Genomic DNA, 25,915 nt, shown 5'->3' with positions numbered 1-25,915 from the left:
ATATAAAAATCACACTACAAGCGATCTTGTGCAAGCTCTTAAAAATGAAATGATTTTTTTATCCGATTCCAACTATTCTTACCTCCTACAGTCCAGGGTCTGAAATTAAGTTCAGCTTGAATTCAGATTTTTCAGCTTGCAATGAAAAGTACTGCGGTTGCAACATTTATACATAACATCTACAATTTTTCTAACTCGTCCCTTAATTTTAACCATAATCACTAAACTGAAAACACATTTTAAAAACAGATCAGAAGGCCAGTATTTTTAGAAGCCTGAAGCAGGAAAACATGTCAGTCTTTATTTTATTCTATATTAAGTCTTCAGATTGAGGATTTGAAGTTTCAGTTTGAAAGATTACAGCTCTCACAAGAATGGAAAAAGCTTTACTGTTGAATCACTCTTCACATGCCTAAAATCTTAATAATTTCCAAATATATCTGCTTATGAAAAACTGAAAGAATACATCTGCTTTTTCTGTTATAAAAGAAAACCCTTTTCAGGAGTTTGGCATGAGAGGAAAATACTTAATCCTGTGTTATGCTCCTCAGAAAGGATTAATTTCAATAGCCTTCATAAACGCCACCTAGTACAGAACACAGCAACATGTCTCTTCGGCAACACGGGCTACTGTGAACACACAGAACTGTCCCTCCATTTCCTACAGTGACTTCCTACAGAATACCATCCAAATGTCTTCATTATCTCAAAGGCACTCAATGGCCAGGGCCCATTGTAACTAAAAGATCACCTATAGCTCCAGGATGAGGACCACTGTCAACAGCTCCACTCCACAGGCAAAATGAAACTGTACCACAAATGTGCAGGACAAAGAGCTTTCTTGGTCCAACACTATGAAACCAACTCCCAGTGTAAGAACCAACATAAATCGCATCACTTTTCATTCCAAGCACAAGATACACTTGTTTGGCCTTGCCTTTGCTAATATAATTAGTAAAAAAAATCCCCACACAACTTCATCTTTGGGAGAGGAAGAGATAAGGAAAGAACTACATAGAACAGATGCTAGCCAGTCACATCACTTAATGCACCTTGGAAAGTGCTCAGATACTACGATGAGGGCATATAATATAACTTAAAGGGACAAGAACAGATAATGGAATATTAGCAAAAGTTGAATATATTTTAAAAACTGCCACTGGATATGACATACATTCCAGGGTATTAAAGGAATTAGCTATAAACTCAATGTACCAAAGGATTTTTTTTTAAATAAAGCTATGGACAACTGGGTTGGTAGTGAAAAATGGGGTTATATCCCTAGCGTGGCAAGTGCCACACTGATTTTAAGAAAAGGAAATAATTCTGGCAATTACTATTGGATAAGTCTAACCCAAACCACCTAATGAAATAATGTAACCAAAGTTTTGTTCATTCTGCAAATACCACGTCAAGAAACCTGATTATAACATAGCTGTCCCCCAGCTAGGTTTCAGTGTAGGCTGGACTTAAAAATGTGTTTAGTAACCAGGCAAAAAGTCTGAGGCCAGATTGTCTCACTGCAGAACACAAGTAGTTCTAGTATGTCTCTTTCCCCAACCTCCTGTAACCTCCCCACACAAAATAGATTCTAATTACTGTCCTCCTTGCAGCAATTACCAATTCCCCTACTCCAGCTCTCAGTAGATCTCAGTTAATGCTCAGTTAATCCTCTTTATTTCCAATTTCCAGGGCTGAATCATTTCTCCATATCAATAAAAAAAATCTGACATATGAATTTCCCCGTTGGAAAACCTGCAGGCTAGACATACACAATTAGGACGCACTTTTTATTACAGGTTAATTTCTGTTAAGCTGCAAGAAAGTTAATGAAGATTCTGAGTACATCATCTACTACAGGAATATATGTAATAATTATGAAAAAGTTCCATGAAGACATTCCAGGAGTTTATTAAATAACAGTGTATTCTATAGCATAGCCCAGGGGTTATGATAATATGCCATCTGCAGGTCATGTTACTGCCTGTTTTTTGTACAGTATAGCTGACAGAAATAAAGGTGCGTGACTGATCCACTGAAATTATTAGTTAAAGATGCCTGCTTTCTATCAACATACCATCAATCCTCCCTGATTATCTTGTCTGAAGAATTTCCAAAATCCTATATGCAATGGCTTTTCATCCTTTCTAATAAAAAACCCTGCTTTACTTTAACTAAAATAAATTGTAAGTCTTATTAGGAGTTTAAATGAAGATACACATTTGCTGCATTCTTAGTATATGGAACAACACTTTAAAGATATTACTACAATTTCCTACAACCTATTAATAAGTGATATCCTTTAAAGTTTAGCTGACACTTCAGTTATGTATGGTTAAAGATGTTTCCAGCCTATACCTATCAAGACTAGACTGAATTCTCAGATTTAGCAATGTTCAAAAGTACAACAAAATCAATTAATACAAAATTCAGCCATAGTCCTTACGAGACTAAACCAAAATTGTAGAAGGGAAAATGAGTTGCAAATAGCACTGAATAACTTATTACATTCCCATTGTTAACTAGTTTTCATTTGATCTATAGCTAGTCTTTGTTTTCATTTAACGGCATTAGTGCTGTAAAATATCGTAACTGTTTAGACTACAATTTCCTTTTAGAAGAAAAGAACTCATAGTGATTGTGCTAATCCAGCCAAACACTGTTTGATTTGTCCTCGAGAAGTGCCTGAGCCTTTCAAAATGCTCTTTGAAAGTTTGTGCTGTTATTTAGTCTCCATAAATCTTCAACTATTTCAGAGCAGATGAAATGTCTCCATTCAGTTTCGAGTCTGAAGACAAATCACAGGGTAAATATTACAAGATCCAACATTAACTACGTAAATACTTTTCCCCCTTCATTTACTATTTTGAATTTAAAATTTCTACTGTATTAAATCTTAGCAGGAGAGTTGCTAAATAGTTTCCATAAGCAAAAATATTTGGTGGCGGTAATATTTGGTGGGGCCCTCCCTTCCCAATTAAATTTTTATCCCTGGCAGTAGATGCAAGCAGATGAACAGCCAGCTCCTCTTTCCTGCAGGGACCATTGGGTGGAGACGCCATAGATCTGGCGCCAGCTTGATGCTGCTGCTCCTACGGCCCATGAAGTTGGGCGTCAGCATGAGGTGGAAAAACTGCTGAAAGTCATCAACGAGCTCCTGGCTAATTATAAAAGCCATTCTATAAGCCAGGCTCTTAGCAGCCCTTCTTCCTTTGGGCAGGAGGAGCGCCGCCGGAGAAAAAAAGGGCGGCCAGAGGAGGGAGGGAGCAAGCGAGCGGGGAAGCTGCCCCCACCCACAGGCAGGGCGACCCAGAATGCAGGGGCTTTAGGGGCTGCAGGGCCCTGGGCCAAGAGGGCCCTGGCCTGCAGCTCTCAAGCCCTTTTCGGAATGTGGCCCTGAGTCCTCCGGCACGTGGAGGAGCAGGGGCAGCTGTGCAGCCAGCGGCTGGAGAGAAGTGGTGCTTTACCCTTCAAAGCCAGCTTTGAAGGGGAAAGCGCCGCTTCTCTCCGGCCGCGGGCTGTGCGGCTGCCCCTGCTCCTCCTGAGTCCTCCGGCCCGTGCTCGCACGGCCGCATTCCGAAAGGGGCTTTAGAGCTGCAGGGTAGGGCCCCGGTGCCCCCTTAGCCCAGGGCCCTGCAGCCCCTAAAGCCCCTGCGTTCCGGGTGGCCCTGCCTGCTGGGGGGGGGGGGGGGCAGCTCCCAGAATCGTGACCATGGGAGAGGAGCTGTGCTGCGCAGAGCCACCTGCACACCCCCTGCACCAAACAGGAGCTGCCCCAGGTAAGTGCTCTGCACCTCCTGCCTGCCCCAGCCCTGAGCCTCCTCCCGCACCCCCACCCCGAGCGCCCTCCCGCACCCTAACTCCCTCCCAGACCCCGCACCCCATCCTGAGCGCCCTCCCACACCCTAACCCTAATCCAGACCTTCGAATCGCTGTATCACAAAGTGTTAAACCAAGATTTTCAGAAATAATAAGCATATTCAATCACATTGCTCTTAATAAAAAATATTATTATTAATAATAATATTTTTGGTGAGAGCAAAAAGGTTTTTTGTACCGTTAATAAATCAAATAAAAAAATATTTTAAAAATATTGTTTATTTCATCTTTAACTCATCCTTTTTTTAATTTATATTTTTTGTGTATGTTTTATAATGTACATAATATATTAGTACAGTAGTACATGTATATAATTTATACATAAATAAATATACATATATTGGGGGGGGGTGCTCAAAAATTTTTTACTGATAGGGGCGCGCGATCAAAAAAGTTTGGAGACCACTGGTCTAGAGGAAGGTGCACTGAGCTGGGAACCAGGAGTTCTGGTCTCACCTTTACTGACTGCTGTCTACATTTCTGTGTACTTCAGAGCTCTTATTATTGCCTTCATATCTTAACCAAGAGGGCAGTGAAGTATTGTTCTTACCCACTTTATAAAGAAGTTAACTGAGAGTTTGCACAGGGCAGACCTGGGAAATAGTGCTCAGTCCTCTAGTATGACAAATCCAAGTCTCATCAACTCTGCCTCCGAAAATTAACAAGCTAAATCTGTGTGCTTGGCTACCCAGACTCTAACCAATATACATACACCCGTGCCAGAGCCAGGAAAAGAATTTCCAACATTCTAGTGCTGTTTGACAATTAGTTCTGAAACTTAATGGCAAAGTGTATGGTAGGTGCCTTTCTAGTGGCTGGCCCACAAAGTGTAGCTCAAATGGTAGAAGTCTGCACTGGGGATCTGAAACTCCATGGTTCAAGATCTGCTAGCAAGCCACAAGTGTTGGTGAGTCCTTATGGTTGCAAATGATGGAATTTGTTTTTCAACTTTTCTATTTAAAATACCAGTTTAATTCACAGAATGACAAAATATCCCTAAACCAGGTTAAAAAAACATGATGATCTGAAAATTATGGCCCAAAATGCAGGTGTTCCACAATTTGGTAATTTGTCACACATTTTCATAGCTTGTCTCTCAGTTTTGAAGGTTGAGAGGTATGGTTTGCTCTAGAAGAAAACCAAGGGACTCATGCACTATTTTATTTTAAACAAAGAACACACTTTGGAAGGGCATTGAGCCATACATTCTCTCATTTTAAATACACAGAATTTCAGTGGGTGGTTTTATCATTTATATGTTTGTTTTGGGATGAGGTTGTTTATTCTATATGCTGGGTCTGATTCACTATTGTGTTACTGCAGTTTAATGTTGGTGTAAACTCTTCCAATTTCAACAGAATTACATCAGCATAACACTGGAGTTACAAAAAGGTGAAAAAGATTCTTAAAGAATTAAAAAAAACAAAACACCTTTTTTCTCTAGTTGCAGCTTCTAATTTTGGGTGGAATAACTTGAACTTAATTATAAGAAACAACTTCTTATTTCCCACTAGCTTGGCTAATGTCACAATAGTTCAAAATTTTACAGTAAAGTGCCTTTCTGAGGTTAGGAGTGGGATAGTGTGTAAGATAAACCAACTAAGATACCATTGACATTTTAGAAAGTGAGTCAAACAAGAGATTAAAGTTTCAATTTATAACACTTCTGTGTTTTTCTTATAAAGTCATAAATAAATCTAGCAAGACAGGGAATGTAAATATTTTTGCAGTTGTTTATATTGGGGAAGAGGAAAGGAATTTAACGTGCAATTAACCACTTAAGTGTTTCTAGATATGTACCATATGGTTGTTGAATTATTTGAATTATTAACAAAAATATAAACATTTTTAATTTAACCTACTGAATGACTTGATCATCACAACTCAAATGTACAAAAGCTATATACCACTATATATCCACTTCCAAGACGACGTAATGAAAATTGCCATTTGAGAGATATAGAAGAATATATACTTCAAAAGGTTACGTTTACGGTTCAGCATTGCTTCAAAAACTTTATTAGATGTTCATATTAAGATTCTGACTGGAAATTCTGACAATTTAGGATATTTAAATTGGACAAGAAGTAAATTAAGACAGGCTATACTAGTAGTATTATGCAGTGTAGTTGTAGCCGTTTCGGTCCCAGGCTATGAGACACACAAGGTGAGTGAGATAATATCATTTATTGGACCAATTTCTGTTGGTGAGAGAGATAAGCTTTCAAGTTCCTTTCCCAGACCTGAAGAAGAGTGCTGTCTGGCTTGAAAGCTTGTCCCTCTCACCAACAGAAGTTGACCCAACAAAAGAAACTACCTCACCCACCTTGTGTCTCTCCATAGTAGTAGTATTACACATTTTACAATAAAATGATAGCTTTCTAAAGTAAAATATTGACATAATACACAAACCTGAGAATTTCCAAATTCATCCCTTCTATCGTGATAAATAGCTTTGGATATATACACACATGCAATAACACAAAAAGAGCATGTTACCAGCCATGAATGAGTAATACTAATGTCTCAGGCCTACAATCAGGTCAATATCCGCAGATCTTTTCCCAACAAAAGCCCCACTAAGGTCAGCAGGACTTCAGATGGGTACAGGGGCAGGTCTTAGTCCATCTTTCAGTACCTTCTGTTAAGTAACACACTGGGCTTAAATTAAATAATGAGTCAATGCTTTAAGGTAACATATACAAATAATACTTGTGATGACTACAAGTTTCCCTTTTTTAACTAAATTATTGTAAGAAGTTAAAATTACTAGTAAAAATCTATATGATGTTATAAACACATCTTTACCAATATATCCGCTTAATCAGGTAAAACCTCTGTACCTACAAAATGAGACATTTAATATTGTAAACTAATGTTATTTTAGTACCATTCTGTTCTTGTGCCTGAATATCTGAGCACACCAGACTGGAATTTAGGAGATCAAGATTCAATTCCGGACTCTGCCACAGCTTACAGTGTAGGGTGACCAGATGAGAGACGTGGGGTGCGGTGGGGGGGGGTCCAGCAGAGGACAAAAAAAACCCCAAGAGCCGACGGCAGAGGGGAAAAAAAAAAAAAAACAACCCCAAGAGCCGGCAGCGGAGGGAAAAAAAAAAAAAGAAGAAAGAAAAGCCGGAGCATAGGAAAAATTGGTGGAAGCTGAGCATCCACCGGCAGCTCCACACCCCGTCCCCCCCCCCCCCCCCAGCTCACCTCGGCTCCGCCTCCACCTCCCCTGAGCTGGCTGCCGCATCCTGCTTCTCCCCCCTCCTCCAGCGCTTACGCCGCCATACAGCTGATTAGCGCAAGCCTGAGAGGGAGGGGTGAGGAGGAGGAATGCGGCATGCTTGGGGAAGAGGCGGGGCCAGGGTGGGGATTTGGGGAGGGATCCAATGGGGCAGTGAGGGGGCGGGAATTTGGGGAGGGATCCAATGGGGGAGGGAGGGAGCGAAGGGGGCGCAAGCCCCCTCTGCCTGTGTGCCAGAGTGCAAAATATCAGGACAATTCGCGACCCGACCGAACATCGGTCGGGACGCAGGACAAACAAGTAAATATCGGGACAGTCCCGATAAAATCGGGACGTCTGGTCACCCTATTACAGTGTGACCTTGGGCAAACCACAGAGTATGTCTATTACATTGAGCTGGAGGTGTAATTTCTGATCAAGTGCTCTGAAAACTGAGTGTAGCCCCTTCTGCTACTCTCATCGCTATGACTAGACTCTAATTTTAGCATACTAGTTTGATCAAAACTGGCAGAGATTATGTCTCCTGGAGCTGGGACTCACACCCCTAGCTCAAAGTGTGGACATATCCAAAAGATGTATCTTCATAGCAGTTAGCTTGAGTTATAACTTGAGGGTTACCCCTAACAACTCCCATCCACACACAAAATTCTCTAGCTCGAGTTAAGTGGTGCTTTAAACTCCATCTAACTAGCCTGTCGGGGGTGGGTAGGTGGGTGAGTTGAAGCTTGAGCAATACTGATCCTTGAGCTAGTAATGCAGTTGTTGCATCCCCCACTGCAGTTACAACAGCAGCTAATCCAGGGTTTAGCTATACTGCACACTCCTTACAGCAGCATGTGGAGTACATACACTGAATGCTGTGCCAGCACAGGTATAAACAGCAGTGTAGACAGTGAGGCACTGCTTAGGCAAATAGAATAAAGACACACCAGAACCTTAGGGTATATATCCTACATGACTCTCTACACACCCACCCAGTGCCTCCCCTATTTTTAGCAGTGTACCAGCAGCAGGGAAAGACTCTGGCAGTGCCCTGCTGCAAGTCTTTTCCTGCTGCTTCCCCCTGCCAGAGCCTCTCACTGACACATGTAGCTACACACCAGAGTACAGAGGCAGCCTGCTTTTCACACTCTACATTGCCACCAATGGTATGCAGGGTATACCCAGCCCCATGCTTAACTTGAGTGTTGCTTTGAAGTGTGCTTGCGCTCATTTGAGCAAGCTAACTCTAGCTAACTGTTGCAGTGAAGACAAGTTTCACTGAGGATTAGTCCCCCTTCCTTTTTCCGATACGTTGACAGTCTTTTCTATTTAAAGCAAAGCTTTTTCAGGGAAAGCACTGTCTCTTACTATATGTTTATATGGCACCTCGAATAATAGGGCCTTGTTATCAGTTGGGATATCTTAGATATCATATCTACCCCCTACTGAAATATAAATAATAGATATAATTGAGCTATTAAGTATATGTAGGACCAGTCCTTCTGTCCTGAAAATAATGGGAGTTTGGCATGTGAGAGAACTTCACTTTACACACTGACTAAATAATAGAGTTTAATCCCTTCCTCCCCTTCTTCCCCCCAAGTGATTTATAAAAGTTAATTAAAAGTATTACCAGTAAGGGACATATACAAATTTCTTCATAGTTCTTTAAAAAGCAGCTCCATTACACATAAATATTGCTAAATATTTGTTTGAGTTTCATGGAGGTAACACTTGTAAAAAGGAATTCCTTAAAAGTGCTTCACTGTCTTACAATTTCTGTAAACATTCTGCGGCCACAGACACAGTTGTTTAGTGAATAGTGTCATATTGTTGCTGGAATATAAATATTTCATGATACTTTGCTATCAATATTTTCCCTATCATAAAGGTGATCTGAAAAACGTTAACGGGAAAAAAAAAAAGCCAAACAAACCTCCTAGAGTGACTTCACGAGCTTTTGAAAGTTCTAACCATTGTTATAGGTTTGAACTGAATGTTTAACTCAATATGGAATCAGTCCTTTCCAAATTGCTTTTAGCTATTAATTATTTATACAAACTTCTATAAAGTTCATTGCATGCTTATTTAATTTTCCTCCCACCATACTCACATTCTTATGTTTGATTGTATAGTATATTTTAAGAAAGCCCATTTGAAAGCTAATCCAGGGATTTGAATTTTTTGTAAACAACTGGGGTTTCCAACTTGGCAAAAGTAGCAACTGACTCTGTAGAGGTTATACCAAATCCAAAAAGTAGACAAATGGCTGCATCACTCTTCAGAAAACTAACAAGTTATAATCAGAGCTGCATCAGTGTCTGCTCAAGTAGCTACGCTACTTAGTAGAAAAAGGATCCATCTATTATACATTAAAGCCTCAATGCCTTTATTACAAAAACATCAAATAGGAAACAAAGTGTTTCTCTTTGATATGACCTACTAAATATGAAGAAAACTTCTCACGCTATGAACCAAACTACATTGTGGACAAAGGTATGAAGCATAATTAAACCTGTTACCTAAGGGAAGCTTTAGGTCACTAATAGAAGTGACCTTTCTGAAATACTGCATTTTTAACATGTTGGAACAAATCAGGTGTATTGCCAGATTATTTAGCAGCCCAGAAAATAATCAAAAGGCTTGCTATCCAAAGTTATATAAACCAAAACATGTACTCTCCTATCATGGGTAATTACAACAATTTGTGCATGCTAGCTCTGATGCATATTATATATGAATACAACGAAGGAATTCCTCCAAATGTTGAATAAAGTACATAATAGGAGGAAACACTGTTCACCAAAAATCCATCTCTTTTCCCAAATTAAAATTGTTTTATTTTGCTGTGCTCTAAAAAGAGAGATTAACAAAAACTGATTGCTCTCCCTTAGAACCTGGTATTGCTTTCTTCCGTTAAAAGCATCTTTTCAATTATCTGGACTTTTATTCATTTTTTATGCATAAAGTCAAAAGTGGTTAGGCAACAAGCTCAAAGTTTCTACCCCCAAAATTAACTTTGCAATACTGGCATTGTATAGTTCCTTATTAATTGAATTTCACCAATTTCTATACCAATTTCTTTCCGGTCATAAGTCAAACTAACCATTAGTGTCCCCACATCTGCCACACTCACCTGGGCTCTGACAATTAAGGTGAGTTATTTCCAGGTCAGACATGATCACTAGTAACAGAGGCCCTACAGACCAAATTACACCCCCATTTACACATATTCAACCCCACTGTTTTCAGCCTGCACAGATGCCACTAAGAGCATAAACTGATAAACTGGAGAACTGGTCTGAAATTAACAAGATGAAATTCAATAAAAGACAACTGCAAAGTACAACACTTAGGAAGGAAAAACACAAATGCATAAATATAAAATGGGGAATAACTGGCTAGGCAGTAATGCTGCAGAAAGAGATTGCAGGTTACAGTGGATCACAAACTGAATATGAGCCAACAACGTGATGCAGTTGTGGAAAAGGCTAATACCCTGGGGTGTACTATCAGGAGTATCATATGTCAGACAGGAGGTAACCATCCTACTCTGCTTGGCACTGGTGAGGTCTCAGCTGCAGCACTGTGCCCAGTTCTGGGTGCCACACTTTAGGAAAGATGTGGACAAATTGGAGACAGTCCAGAGGAGAGCAACAAAAATGATACAAGGTTTAGAAAACCAACCTATGAGGATAGTTTTTAAAAAAACTGGGCATGTTTAGTCTTGAGAAAAAAGACTGGGGGGGGGGGGGGGGAGGAGGAAGGGAACACCTAAAAACAGTCTTCAAATATGTTAAAGGATGTTACAGAGAAGATGGTGATCAATTGTTCTACATGTCCACTGAATGTAGAACATGTAGTAATCAACTTAATCTGCAGCAAGAGAGATTTAAATTAGATATTAGGAAAAACTTTCTAACTACAAGAATAGTTAAGTACTGGGCTAGGCTTCCAAGGGAGGTTGTAGAATCCCCTAAGAACAGGTTAGACAAACACCTGTCAGAGTTAGTCTAGGGGCATACTGGGTCCTGCCTCACAGCAGGGGGCTGGAATAGATGACTTCTTGCGGTCCTTTCCAGCCCCACATTTCTCTGATTCTATAATCTTAAACAATGGGCTGCAGAGGTGTTAGTGAGGGGAAGGGGCTAAATTTTGGAGAAGGGACTAGAAACCACAACTGCATTAAAGAGGCACGAAGAAAAGCAACAGTGTGCCAAATAATCTTCAATGCCTGTAAACCAATGCAAGGAGTATGGGAAACAAGCAGGATGAACTGGAAGTCATGATCTTTGAAGAAAATTATGACTTAATTGGCATTGTGGAGACTTGGTGGGACAACTCCCATGATTGAAGCACCAGCATTGAGAGACATAGCTTGTTCTGGAAGGATAGGTATGGGGGGAAAAGGAGGGTGTTGCACCATATGTCAAGAATGTATACACTAGCCCTGAGATCCAAGAGGAAGTGAGCAACAGACCTACTGAGTGTATCTGGGTAAAGATAAAAAGGGAAAACAATAACAGTGGTGTTACGGTGGGGATCTATTATAGAGAACCAAATCAAGAAGAGGAAGTGGATGAGGCATTCTTCCATCAGGTAACAAGATTAGCTAACACACATGGGCTAGTATTAATGGTGATTTTAACATCCCTGATATCTGTTGGAAGACTAATACAGCAAAACATAATATGTCCTGCAAGTTCTTAGCATGTGTAGGGGATAACTTTCTGATTAAGAAAGTTGAGGAAACAACTAGGGGGTCATCCATTTTGGATCTGGTGTTGACCAACAGGGGTGAATTAGTTGCAAATGCAAAGCTGTTCGGGAACTTGGGAGGAAGTGATCATGATCTGGTAAGAATTCAAGATCCTAAGGAAAGGAAGACATGAGAATAACAAACCAGGACACTGGACTTCAGAAAGGCAGATTTCAACCAATTCAGAAATAGTTGGCAAGGTCCCATGGAAAGACCAATTAGGAAGAAAAGGAGTTGACAGGGGCTGGCAGTTCCTAAAAGATGTAATACTAGAGGCTCAAGATCAAGCTATTCCAATGCAGAGGGAAGATAAGAGTCACAGGAAGCCAATGTGGCTGCACAAGAAGCATTTTAGCTATCTGAAAACCAAAAGGGACACATACAGGAAATGGAAGGAGGGGCATGTCACCAAGGAAGTGAACATGGGAATAGCACGAGCATGTAGGGACAAAATCAGGAAAGCCAAGGCAAAGAATGAGTTACAGCTGGCAAGAAATATTAGAGACAACAAGAAGGGGGTCTACAAATATGTCAGATAAAAAAGAAAGATCAGAGATGGTATGGGTCTGCTGCTCAGTGAAGAAGGTGAGCTGGTAACGGAAGATGATAGGAAGACAGAGCTGCTCAATGCCTACTTCGCTTCAGTCTTCACACACAAAAATAACACGCGACCGGACAACTAGCTAAGTTATTACGGATAATAACGGGGAAGGGATGCAGATAAGTATAAGTAAAGAACATGTCAGAGATCTTCTGACTAAGTTGAATGAATTCAAGTCAACTGGGCCTGATGCTATTCACCAGAGGGCTGAAGATATTAGCTGAAGGAATGTTGGAGCCTCTGGCAATAATATTTGCAAACTCATGGATGACAGAAGAGGTCCTGGAAGACTGGAGAAGGGATAATGTAGTGTCCATCTTTAAAAGAGGGAAAAAGGAGGAGCCGGGGAACTACAGACCTGTCAGCCTGAACTCAACACCTGGGAAGCTACTAGAGCAATGTACAAAATATTCAATTTGTGAATACCTGGAGGATGAATGGGTGATCACTAGCAGTCAACAGTGCCTCTGTGGGAATTCTGCACCACTGGGCACATGCAGAATTCATTCATTCATTGAGCACATGAAGATTTTTTTGCTTCCCCACAGAAAAATGACTATCAGGGAAACAAAGGAAAGTCACAAGAGCAGTCACACACCCCTCTAAAGCATCACAGGTGCATCGTTTCAGGCACCTGGAGCAGCTGGCAGAGAGTTAAATCACTGTGGGGGGAGGGGAAGGGCTGTGGATGCCCTGGCTGGTGGTTCCTACCCTATGCTGGGCTTAGCTGCAAGTCCCCTCTTCCTCTTCAAGGAGCGGCCAGGGCTGGGGCTGACCCTGACCCATGCCCAGAAACCTCCCCCAGCTGCAGAAATCTCTGCATCCCCCCATCCCATAGGCCCCATCGTTCCTCAGCCGCATGGGAATGGGTCACTGTGGGGGGAGCTGCTCCCCATCCACCCAACTCCCGTGCATCTGGATCCCCCCATGCCTCCTGCCGAGCCAAACCCCCTACACCCAACCCCCCACCCCACCGAGCCTCACCCCCCCTGCACCCAGACCCCCACCCGCTGAGCTCCTACACTCAAACCCTCATCCTGATGAGCCCCAGTCCCCGTGCACTGGACCATCCCAAAGAGCCCCCTGCATCTGGACCCCACCCCACTGAGCCCCAACCAGCTGCACCTGGACCGCCACCCCACCAAGCCCCACTCCCCCAGCACCTGGACTCTCCCGCTGAGCCCCCAACATCCCAGACCCCCCATGCCAAGTCCCATCCTCCCACACCCAGACCCCCCCCCTCCTTCACCTGGACCCCCTGCAGAGTCCCATTGCCCCTGCGCCTGGAACTCCCAGAAGAGCCCCTGTGCCGCCAGATCCCCCCTCGGAATCCCCACTGAGCCGCCTGCACCCAGAATGCCCTACACAGAACCCTCTTACCCCACATCTGGATCCCCCCACACTTGGATCCTGCCAGGCTGAGCTTGCCTGCTGACACCTGGTGCACTGGCATGGAAGGGCAGCGCCCCGGAGTGTTTCTGGGGCAGGCCCAGCCCTTGCACTGTATCAGAGTCAGGTGCAGCCTCACTGCCAAGTTTGTGTCCCGGGGCAGGGGTGGGTGGGCTGCAGGGTGATCTCCCACCTCCATGCAGCCAGTGGCCCGTGCTCCCCACTGCCATGCTGGAGCCTCCACATTTATTTATTGACAAATAAAATTTTCAGAATTTTGCAGAATTTTAAAATAGTGCGCAGAATTTTTCTTTTTTTGGTGTAGAATTCCCTCAGGAGTAATAATTGGTTAACCAACCGCAAACAAAGATTAACTATTAATGGAATAATGTCAGACTGGAAGGAGATCTCAAGTGCGGTTCCACAGGGATCTATTTTGGGTCTGGCATTATTTAACATTTTATTAATGACCTGGAAGTAGGAATAAAGAGCACACTGATCAAATCTGCTGATGACACAAAGCTAGGGGAGGCTGCAAATACTTTGGAGGATAGAGCTAAAATTCAAAGGGACCTTGATAAACTGGAGAACCAGGCCATAGACAACAAAATGAAATTCATCAAAGACAAATGTAAGGTGCGCTACACTTAGGGAAGAAAAACCAAACGCACAAATACAGAATGGGGGATAACTGGCTTGACAGCAGCACTGCTGAGAAGGATCTGGAAGTTTTGGTGGATCACAACCTCAACACCAGTCAACAATGCGATGCTGTTGCAAAAAAAGCAAATGTAAATGTGGGTTGTATTAACGGTTAGGCCTCAGCTGAAGTACCGTGTCCAATTTTGGTCACCAATGTCTAGAAAGGATGTAGAGAAACTGGAAAGGATCCAGAGGTGAGCGACAAAGGTGATCAAAGGGATGGAATGCAAGCCATATGAGCAAAGGGTTCAGATTACAGCATAGCAGATTTAGATTAAATCTCAGAAAAAACTTCCTAACTGTAAGAACAATAGGACAACGGAAGGAACTGCCTAAGGAAGTCATGGAAGCTGCTTCACTGGAGGTTTTCAAAAAGAGGTTGGATAGCCATCTGTCTTGGATGGTTTAGACCAGTGATACTCAGACCTCAGTGGTTCAGGAGCCAAATTAGTGATCATTACCCAAAAGAGCCATAGTAGTGTGAATTCATTGTTTCATTTACTATTTTTAGATACATATTACTCTCACAGCAAAATGACTGACCAGGAATTCTAAAATTGGTTAATAACATAGTAAAAGCCTCCTGATTGGTTAATACTTAAACTGCACAGTGTTTTAATATCAGGTGCTGCAAAGGGCCGCAGGAGTCACATTAAAGAACCACTTGCGGCTCCTGAGGCTGAGGCTGAGTATCACTGGTTTAGATACAACAAATCCTGCATCTTGGTAGGGGGTTAGACTACATGACCCTTGCGGTCCCTTCTAACCTTGTGGTTCTATGATTCTATGATCTAATTTGGCCTCCAGAATCTCTATTAGATGTGAGGGTCTGTGACATAGATAGGATCCAGCTGACCCAACGGCTCTTGGCTAAACAGCGTTCAACAATAGTTCAGCTGCATCTACTGCTGAAATCTTGTCAGCAGTGAGTAATTTTTATAGTGCACACACGTTTTCAGAGCCCAGGGTGAGTTTATGGAGCTGGGAGTGAAGGAGAAATAAAAACTAACAAACATCTACTTGAGAACTGAGAAAGTTTGCTATGAAGAGCAAACAACTAATATGGAACTCCATAGGTTCAGTTTTACAAAGTCACTATTTAGGGGGGAGTCACAATTTAAGAGCAATTCATAATTTAATGTGGAAAAGCAGTGTTTAAAATCCAGGCTTTGAGAAGAATTGTGTCATTCCATTTTCTTTTAGATGTATCAGGAATGTCTGTGCTGACCTACATACAGTGAAACCCACATGAAGTCAATGGGCTTGCACTGGATGAAGGAAAGTGCAGAATTTAGTCCATTACTATTGTCTTTTCATAGCTATATGATTGCTTGTAATATAGGCATTGCTGCTTCAAAGTTGTCTCCTCTCAACATGGGCAGATAATTTCCGTTAGCATTAACAAAAGTTACATGCATATGTCAGGAAGAGAATAAACCCAAAATGTATAATTGAGTTATTCAATTTTATTCCCCTACTCAGGAGCAGAAAACAAGTTATTTATCATACAGTAACTGTGATTCTTCGAGATGTTACTAAAGCTCCTCTGACAGCCATATAAACGTCTATTTAAGACTACTGGAAATACACAATAGTCCCTTTTCATTATTACTAGCACTGATGGGAAAGCAAAAAGTATGCAGTTTGGTTTGTGCTACATTTAATACTCTCTATAGCTTAAAGGAGAGGTTACTTACCTTTCTGTAACCTGAATTCTTCATGTTGTGTGGCCCCTTTCGATATTCTACTGTGGGCACGCACGTGTTCCACACAAGCAAGACTTTCTGAAGACCACGCCTGTGCATTTCCTCTCCTCAGGCTGTAGACTGAGAGAATAAGGCAGTGTGAAAGGACTGCCTCTCCAGTTTCCTCTCTACTGCAACTGGCCAGATCTGCAGCAGAGGAGAAGGAGGGTGGGTAGTGGAATATAGATAAGGACCAACACATCTCCAAGAACTCAAGTGACAGAAAGGTAAGTAACCTCTCTTTCTTCAAGCACTGGCCCCTATCTGTATTCCACTGTGGGTGACTGACAAGTAGTCTTCCTTATGGAGGAGGGTGTGATGACCTCAAAGAAGTCAGTGAATGGAAGACTGCTGAGCTCACTGCCGCATCAGCTGCTGAGGTCTGCACTACAATGTAATATTTTGCAAAGCTATGAAATGAACTCCAAGTCGTAACTTTACAAATCTCAGTTAGGGGAACTTCGCTGAGGAAAACCACTGACACCGCCTGAGTCCTGATACCCTATGGAGGAGGGATGCCAGCCACTTCGTAACACAGCAGGATCCAGCCAGAGATACGTTTGGATATTTTCTGCGCCAAAATAGCTTCTCCCTTCATGTGTTCAGTAAAGGATATAATTAGCTTGGGAGACTTTCAAAAGGATTTTGTTCTGCCTGGATAGAACACGAACACTCTTCGCACTTCCAGAGTATGAAGTCTCCTGTCTTTGCTGGTCATGTGAGTTTTGGTGAGAAGACAGGTAGATAGTCAGTCTACTTTAAATGGAATTTTGAGATCACGTTGGTTGTACATGTAGGGTATAGTCATAGGAAAGCCTTCTTATGAAAGACTGGGTCAGCCAGGAGGGCCCTGTAAAGATAAAGCCTTTGTCTGCAGCCATACTGTAAGGCAGAGGTGGGCAAACTACGGCCCGTGGGACCGTCCTGCCTGGCCCTTGAGCTCCCTGCCAGGGAGGCTAGCCCCCAGCCCCTCCCCTGCTGTCCCCCCTCCCCCGCAGCCATGCCGCCACGCGGGCAGCGCTCTGGGCGGCGGGGCTGTGAGCTCCTGCTAAGCAGAGCGGCAGCGTGTCTAGCTCCGGCCGGGCGGCGCGGCTGCCAGACATGCTGCTCTGAGAGCCATGGTAATGGGGCCGAGGCCATGGGGTTGGATAAGGGGCGGGAGGTCCCAGGGGGCAGTCAGGGGACAGGGAGCAGGTGGATGGGGCAGCGGTTCTGGGGGCGCGGTGGTGGTCAGGGGACGGGGAACAGGGGGGTTGGATAAGCATGGGAGTCCCGGGGGGCCTGTCAGGGGGCAGGGGTATGGATAGGGGTCAGGAGACGGGAGAACGGGGGGGGTTGAATAGGTGTGGGGTCCCGGGGGAGGCCTGTCAGAGGGCGGGGGTGTGGATAGGGGTCGGGGCAGTCAGGGGACTGGGAGCAGGGGGGTTGGATAGGAGGTGGGGTCCCGGGGGGCAGTTAGGGGCGGGGGGTGGTTGGGGCAGGAGGTCCCGGGACAAGGAGCAGGGGGGTTGGATGGGCTGGGAGTTCTGAGGGGGGCAGTCAGGGGGCGGGAAGTGGGAGGGGGCGGATTGGGGGTGGGGGCCAGGCTGTTTGGGGAGGCACAGCCTTCCCTACCCAGCCCTCCATACAGTTTTGCAACCCCAATGTGGCCCTCGGGCCAAAAAGTTTGCCCACCCCTGCTGTAAGGCCTAAAGCCTAAGGCCTTTGTCTGCAGCCAGATTAAAAGAGCAGCCAAGCAACAGCCATTAGCTGAGAAGCAGAAAGTCACATCCTCACATTCCATCTAAATTACATTAAAACAGGCTCACATATTAGATGGCTCACATATCACATGCCCCCATAGGTAGAACATATGCTATATTATCAAATTGTGTGGTTCCCATTTATGGTCCCTTGATAGGAATCTGCTAAGGCTGTCCACAAACTTGTTGCATTGCTCCAGGAGGTGCACTGCTGACAGAGTGACTGATGCACCAATTCCATAGGTTGACAGCTATTGCGCATAATGGAGTGGATTTGTTGGTCTGTTGATATAGATTACTGTTGACTTGTTCAATCGCACTTGTGCATGTCTCACTGCTGTGCATGGGAGGAAGCATTTGCAAGCCCTGCGGACGGCTTGCGGTTCTAGCAGATTTATATGCATTCTGAACTCTTGAGGTGTCCAAGTGTCTTCTGCCACTTGTTCGTCCAGATGGCTGTCCCAGCCTAGGGAGGAGGCATCCGGAATTAATACTTTTTCTGGTGGTGGTGAAGTGAAAGCAATTCCTGTGCAAACCTGGTGGCTGTTTGCCCATCAGTTTACTGAGTCCTGTATTCTCTGAGTGGTGGCTCTTTTTCGATGCAGTCTCTGCTTGGGATGTACATTGTTTTGAGCTAAGTTTTGAGCTAAGGCACAAGGTCGGAGCTTTGCAAACTGTGTTACATAAGTACAGGCTGCCATTGGCCTAAGAGTAAGACAAGTTTGAACCCAGGTCTGTGGACTGGCCTGAAAGCTGCATGACCATTGTTGTTACTGTCTAGCAGGAAAGCTCTGGCTCTGATGGAATTCAGTGTTGCTCCAATGAATTCTTCTGTCTATGTGAGGACTAACAACGATTTCTCTTTGTCTACAGAGATGCCCAGGGACTGATGCAGCTAGAATAGGGGCTCTTGTTGCAGAATGGACCTCTTAGTGAGATCTCCCAGTCAGTAACCATTTGTCAAGGGGCAGAAATATTGAGATTCCCTTGAGGCAAAGGTGGGCTACCACTGACATCATTTCTGTAAACACCCTTGGGGCTATAGCCAGACTGAAGGGAAGTAGCTTGTACTGTTAATGATAGGATCCTATGGAAACCTGAGAACTTTCCTGTGTGCAAGTGAGGTACATGAAAACAGGTATCCTTCACGTTGTGAATTGTGAACTAGTCTCCTTTGCTTAATGATAGAATTGCTGCTGCCAATGTTACCATTCTAAATCGTGTTGCTGGGATATAGACACTGAGTTGCTGTAGGTTTATGTTTTTTTTCTTTGAATCATGAAGTATTTGTAATAGAATCCTCTTCCTTGGTAAAGGGGAGAACCAGGTTCTGTGGCTCCCAGTTGAAGAAGGGAGTTTATCTCCTGAGAGAACATCTCCTTGTGAGAGTGATCCCTGAAGAGAAATCGGGATGGAGAATGAGGAGGGGAAAGGGAGAGGAATTCTATTGTATATTCTGTTTGGATAATATCAAGAATCCATCTGTTGGATGTAATGCTCTGCCAGTTGTCAAAGAAGTGGGCTAAATGACCCCCAAATCAGAAAAAGTTAGACAAATTTAGCTATAGAGATGATTTGCAGCTCCTTAGGTTCCAGTTGGAAGGAGGAGGCAGAAGGAGTTGTTTGTCTAAGCCTCTGTAGTTGTGTGCACTTCTTTGGGGGCTCATAATGGCTATGATGGAAGAATGGCTCAGGAGTTGATCTTTGTCTGGTGCATAAATCCTGAGGGAGAGGAGAATTGCCCAGGATACCTTTAACGAACATAGGGACTTGTTCATCCTTTCACTAAAAAGCTAAGTTTCCTCTGAAGGGCAGATCCTCGATTGTGACTTGGCTCTCCTTTGGGAACCCAGATGAGTGAAGCCACGTCACTCTTTTCACAACCACAGCAGTGGCTACTGACCAAGCAGCCATGCCAGCCGCATTGATGGCAGTGATGACTTCACAGTCAGGTTTCCCTCCTAGATGAGTGCTTCAAACTGTCCTCTAAGCTCACGTGGAATCTTATCTGAAAACTCTGTGAATATGTTGTAGTTCACAAGGTTGTACTTGGCCAAAAGCACCTGACAGTTTGCTATTGTGAATTGCAGGCTGGTAGCTGAAAAGACCTTTCTGCCAACAGTACAGTCCCTTAGCTTCCTTATCCAGTGGAAAAGATCATACCTGGTGTTGCCTGTTTCTCTCTGATGCTGCTTGGGCAATCAGTGGATTTGGTGCTGGATGACTAAATAAAAATTCTGTCCCTTTGGCTGGGACAAAACATGTCTTCTCTGTCCTTTTAAGGGTGGGAGCACATGTGGCAGGTGTGTGCCACACCATCTTTGCTGGTTCCATGATCACGTCATTAATAGATAGTGCAATTTTACTGAGTCCAATGATCTGAAGGATATCAGAGTTTGTGGGATGCCTCCTGCACCTCCACCATATCAAGTAGCAAGAGCTATGCTACAAAAGTTACTAACTGTTCTTGTAGTGTAGTTTCTTGATAAGTGTAATTTAGATGTTAAATGTGTTAAAAGTCCTAGCCCAGATGCCCTCAAATTCTGAATATAAGAAACTAGACAGTATATTGACAATATAACTCAATTATTAGTGCTTTTGTACTGGGACAGACTGTGGGATCAAGTCATACACCAAAGCTTGTACTAAAATGGTGATGCTATGCTGCACTACAAGATGTTGCTTAATGTTACAGGCACCATCCTGTGGATAAATTATGAAGGTGGAGATTAAAGATTACAAGACAATCTTCAAAGCAAGAAAGGAATTTATCTGGTGACCTGGCCAACATTCCCCTCTTAGGGATTTGCAGGGGGAGAGGGGTTCTAAAGTTCAAGACTATGTGAACAAATATTAAATGCCTCCATGTGCCTAATCATTCTATATTAAGAGTATTTAAACAATAAAGTTTGAGTATTAAAGACAATGTACAATCAAATTCTATTCTCTAGGAATATCCGGCCTCTGACTCTGTGGCTGAGAAGGGGGCCATGGGAGTGGAATCAGCTGCTACCTAAGGAGCAGGAAGGGTTTGTAGGGAAAGGACGCACACCCTTTAGGGTAACTGGAGCCCCATTCTTTGTGGGGAAGGGTTGTTCGGTTCCTGCACAGCACCTAGCAATGAAAGAACACAACTGCATTATGGGAGGAGTGAACGGCTACTCAGGCTGGGCTCCTAGGTTCAGAATTTGATAGGACAGAGTACAAGAACTATGTGTATAACTAAACAATTGATTCACTTTTGTTTGTTTGTTTAAAATGTGATTTAAATTCCAAGGATAAAAGGTTTTGCATCTTCAGAATATAATTTTCACATAATTAAAACACACACATTCTCATTCAGAAAAATAATTAATAATCAATCTGACATCAGGAATCATAAAATTCAAAAACCAATAGGAGAACACTTCCATCTCTCTGGTCACTCAATAACAGACCTCAAAGTGGCAATTCTTCAACAAAAAAACTTCAAAAACAGACTCCAATGTGAAGCTGCAGAACTGGAATTAATTTGCAAACTAGATACCATCAGATTAGGCCTGAATAAAGACTGGGAGTGGTTGGGTCATTACAAAACCTAAACTTAATTTCCCCAATACTAATTTCTCCCTACCATTACTCACACCTTCTTGTCAACTGTCTGTAATGGGCCTCTCTCTTACCACTTCAAAAGTAATTTTTCCTCCCTTGGTATCCTGCTGTTAATTGATTTATCTCATTAGACTGACCTAACACTTGGTAAAGCACCCCCATCCTTTCATGTATTTATACCTGCTCCTGTATTTTTTACTTCATACATCTGATGAAGTGGGTTCTAGCCCACAAAAGCTTATGCCCAAATAAATTTGTTAGTCTCTAAGGGCCACAAGGACTCCTCGTTTTTCTTGTATTCTCTGAATGCTAACAACATACAACATGTTTTACACAATTTGCTTCATTTGCCAAAATGGCTGTTGGACTGTTAGAGTGGAACAAAAATGCTGTTTTTCACAGTCCCAAAATTATAGAAAAACTAATTCCACTAAGCTCTTTGTCATTCGGAAATACAGTACTAATAGAGTACTGACTCCACATTCTCATCACAGAAGCAAGGAAATTATATTTAAATGCAAGCACACACAGGCACAGTAGCTTGACAGAAGTTCTGGAGTTGAAATTTTTCAGTTTCAGTAGTGACACACCTGGATATTTATGCCAAAAACCTCAGTAAGCGGCCTCTGTTTTGAATTATGCTGATAGGAAATGTGGAGATTTTAAGATTCTGCTGAAAGCTTAGTCAGCCTGCTAAAGTCACGAGGCCTAAGCATTTCCAAACTTTCCTTTTCTTTTAAAGTATGAATGAGAATGAAATGTTATACTCACAGTGTTTGGTACGTATGGTAATCCATAAAATTTCTCCTGGGTTTCCTTTAAAATTTCTGTGGTTGACCTCTTTAGAGGATGTTCCCCATGGTAGAGTTGGTCCAAGACAGCATAAAAGACCTAGACAGATAAAACATATATTCAGCTTTGGCTCACAGTCTTGGCATTTGACATGTGGTTAACCAACAAAGACAGAGGCAATAGAATAAACCACGAGAACTTAAAATATGTACATTTCCTGGCTCTTCTATTTTTGGTATAAAATAAAAGGATAAGGGACTGATCCTTGTGCTGAGTGCCCTCAATCCAACTGACAAACAGATGTTGAGGACTTAGTGTCTTGTAAGATTAGTTCCCTGACACTTAAAATGCACTGTCAACCTCTGTAAGCTCATGTATTTGTCTACCTTAAACAAAATTGAAACCAATGCCTAATGTCCCAAAGAAGTCCATCTTTTTGGGGGGGAAAGTTTTAAAATACTCTTATTAATAAGAGACTTTCAAAATACCTTCCTTGGGTTCTGAGAGAAAGACACAGCACAGCCCAACATGATGTCACTAGGATGCACATGCTGAGTATGGGGCCATGAAGAGTAGAAGATCACAACTGCCGTGAAGAAGGCTAAGCAGTGGACACCAAAAGTGTCTTGAGACGGATGGCAGAAGGAGCCACTGGTGGCACCTCTCAAAAGTTCCCTCTAGAACTGGTCCAAGGCATAAGAAGAGGTAAGGGAATTAGGAAAGAAGTGCTACTGAAAGAGATCAATATTTTACTGGTGCTTGGAGCAGCATATGTGGGACTTTTATGGGACTCAGGAATTGTATGAGAGGTGCTGAGGGTTTTTCAGGGTTGGAAGTCACAGAGTGAGAAATGGAGTTGCAGCATGTTGATTTGTGAGACTAAATGCTTTGTGGGAGGTTTGTGGGGCAGACAAAACGAGAGACAACTGTCCAATTCACGATATTCTGCAAAGATTTGGTGGAGACAGACATTAGGCCTAAACCAGGAGTCAGGTTGCAGTAGGATGGACCAACTGTTAGGTGGAGCAGCAGCCACACTAAGCACCCTAGGGACCCATACAGGATTTCTTGTCTGTGGATAAAGTGGCCCAGTGCAAATCCCATGGAAATAAATATATTTAGGAGTTAGGAAGAAATAGTTAACTGCAGCCCCTCCCCAACATTTAAGTGGAGCACCAGGATGTTTCACAGGAAACCATTGTGCTCCTGCTGGAAGGAGATGAATTTGTGATTCTTGCTGTCAGGAGGTAACATTAATATCTTATCCTTTATCAACACTTGTGTAATACAATACTACTATATTAACTCCTTTACTGCTTTGGGAGCCCTGAGACAATTCAGGAGCTTAACTGTGTACTAGCTCTGTGCTATCATGAAAATCCAAACAGAAATGGCTTTTTACTGAAATATAACGAGATTAAAGTTTTAACAGACATTTGTCACAGCCCTGTTAAAGCTCCCCCTGCTGGACATTCACCAGGCTGCCACGTTTCAGTCTCACATGCCAGACCCATCTGCTTCTAAGCTTCCCTGGGTCTGGGTAGCCTCCGGCACTGTTTCTTTGGCCTCTCTGGAATACATCCCACTGGGCACAGCGTCTATTACCCTTCACAGAAGTGGGAACTCAGGGTCCAACTGCCTTAGGTTCTCAGAACCACCACCACCCCCTGCCAAGGTACACCAGTTGCTTAAGCACACTCTTTCTCATAATTCCAGCCTTGGGAGCACTCTGGTGTACAGTTTAGATGAAACATGTAACACACAGGCATTGCAAAAGGGATTCTAAAACACTTATCCTTTACTTTAAAAAACTTATGAGATATACTGTTCTACACAAACCAATAGAACTCCTATTTATCATTCCCTTCCTTAATTTCCTCACCACTCAAGTGTTCTTTGTTTGGGATTTAGAATGATAGAATTGTAGGATCGGAGGGAACCTCGAGAGGTCATTTAGTCTAGTCCCCTGCACTCATGGAAAGACTAAGTATTATCTAGACCATCCTTGACAGGTGTTTGTCTAACCTGCTCTTAAAAATCTCCGATGATGGAGATTCCACAACATTCCTCAGCAATTTATTCCAATGCTTAACGACCCTGAGAGTTAGGAAGTTTTTCCTAATGTCCAACCTAAACTGCCCTTGCTGCAATTTAAGCCCATTGCTTCTTGTCCTAAAAAGGGTTAAAAGTAGCCCTGGAGAGGTCTGCGGCAGGGATAGAGAAGTAGAAGCAGCAAAAGTAGGCTGATTGGGGAAGCAGCCACAGCTGTCACTGCGCCCAATCAGGGCCCAGCTGGCCCTGATAACAGGGCTGGAGGGCCAGGAGACAGGGGAGTTTCTCTCCAGCCCTGGAGGGAGAAGGGCTGGCTGCCTGGGAGAAAAGGATACCTGAACTGGAGCAGTGCTGGGGAATAAGGCAGGAGGAACTGGGGAGCTCCAACCTGGTAAACCTCCAGGCTGCAGGCCTTGTGCAAGGCCTAAAGAAAGGTACTGGGGTTAGGAAGAGGCCGCTGGACCAAACCTCCTTGCCAATGAGGAGTGGCCTTTACAGACTGCAGTTTGCCCCAGTAAGCAGGGGCTAGATGACGACTGGCAGTAGCCACTGAGGCAAGGTGAGCTTAGAGGGTTGGGGGTTCCCCTGGGAGGGGAGACCCAGAGCATGGGGGTACTGCTGGAGCAGAATCCTGAAGTAAAGGGCACCAGGGTCCGGGAGGGACATAGGGCCAGCAGCAGGCGAGACACCGGCCTGCAGAGGGTGCTCCGAAGCTGGAATTGAGCTAATTCCCAGGACAACCGACAGGAGGTGCTGCGCAGGTGAGTCATCACATCACTACACCTATCCTCAGAGGTTAAGGGGAGTGATTTTTCTCCCTCTTCGGTGTAACAACCTTTTATGTACTTGAAAACTGTTATGTCCCCTCTCAATCTTCTCTTCTCCAGACTAAACAAACCCAACTTTTTCAATCTTCCCTCAAAGGTCATGTTTTCTAGACCTTGAATCTTCTTTGTTGCTCTTCTCTGGACTTTCTCCAATTTGTCCACAACTTGCCTGAAATGTGGCACCGAGAACTGGACACAATTCTCCAGTTGAGGCCTAATCAACAGAAAGGAATTACTTCTTGTGTCTTCCTTACAACATTCCTGCTAATATATCCCAGAATGATGTTTGTTTTAGTTTTTGTAACAGTGTTACACTGTTGATTCATATTTAGTTGTGATCCACTAGGACCTCCAGATCCCTTTCTGGGAGTACTCCTTCCTAGGCAGTCATTTCCTGTTTTGTATGTATGCATCTGATTGTTCCTCCCTAAGTGGAGTACTTTGCATTTGTCCTTATTGAATTTCATCCTATCACTTCAGACCATTTCTCCAGTTTGTCCAGATCATTTTGTATTTTAATTGTATCTTCCAAAGCACTTGCAACTCCTCCCAGTTTGGTATCATCAACAAACTTTGTAAGTGTACTCTCTATGCTATTGTCTAG

General features: G+C 43.3%; 1 protein-coding gene across 1 annotated transcript in view; it reads right to left on the bottom strand.

The window, feature by feature from the left end:
- Window positions 1–25,915, bottom strand: part of MIPEP (mitochondrial intermediate peptidase) — a 144,126-nt gene that overhangs the window by 34,396 nt on the left and 83,815 nt on the right. Inside the window, exon 16 of the mRNA XM_065420314.1 lies at window positions 22,412–22,531. Within this exon, the coding sequence (XP_065276386.1) occupies window positions 22,412–22,531 (120 nt within the window). The remainder of the gene's footprint in view (window positions 1–22,411; window positions 22,532–25,915) is intronic.

The sequence above is a fragment of the Emys orbicularis genome, chromosome 1 (genome assembly GCF_028017835.1).
Source record: "Emys orbicularis isolate rEmyOrb1 chromosome 1, rEmyOrb1.hap1, whole genome shotgun sequence".
Classification (NCBI taxonomy): Eukaryota; Metazoa; Chordata; order Testudines; family Emydidae; genus Emys; species Emys orbicularis.
Note: the sequence above shows the minus strand (reverse complement) of the source record. Positions and strands in the feature narration are given on the sequence as shown.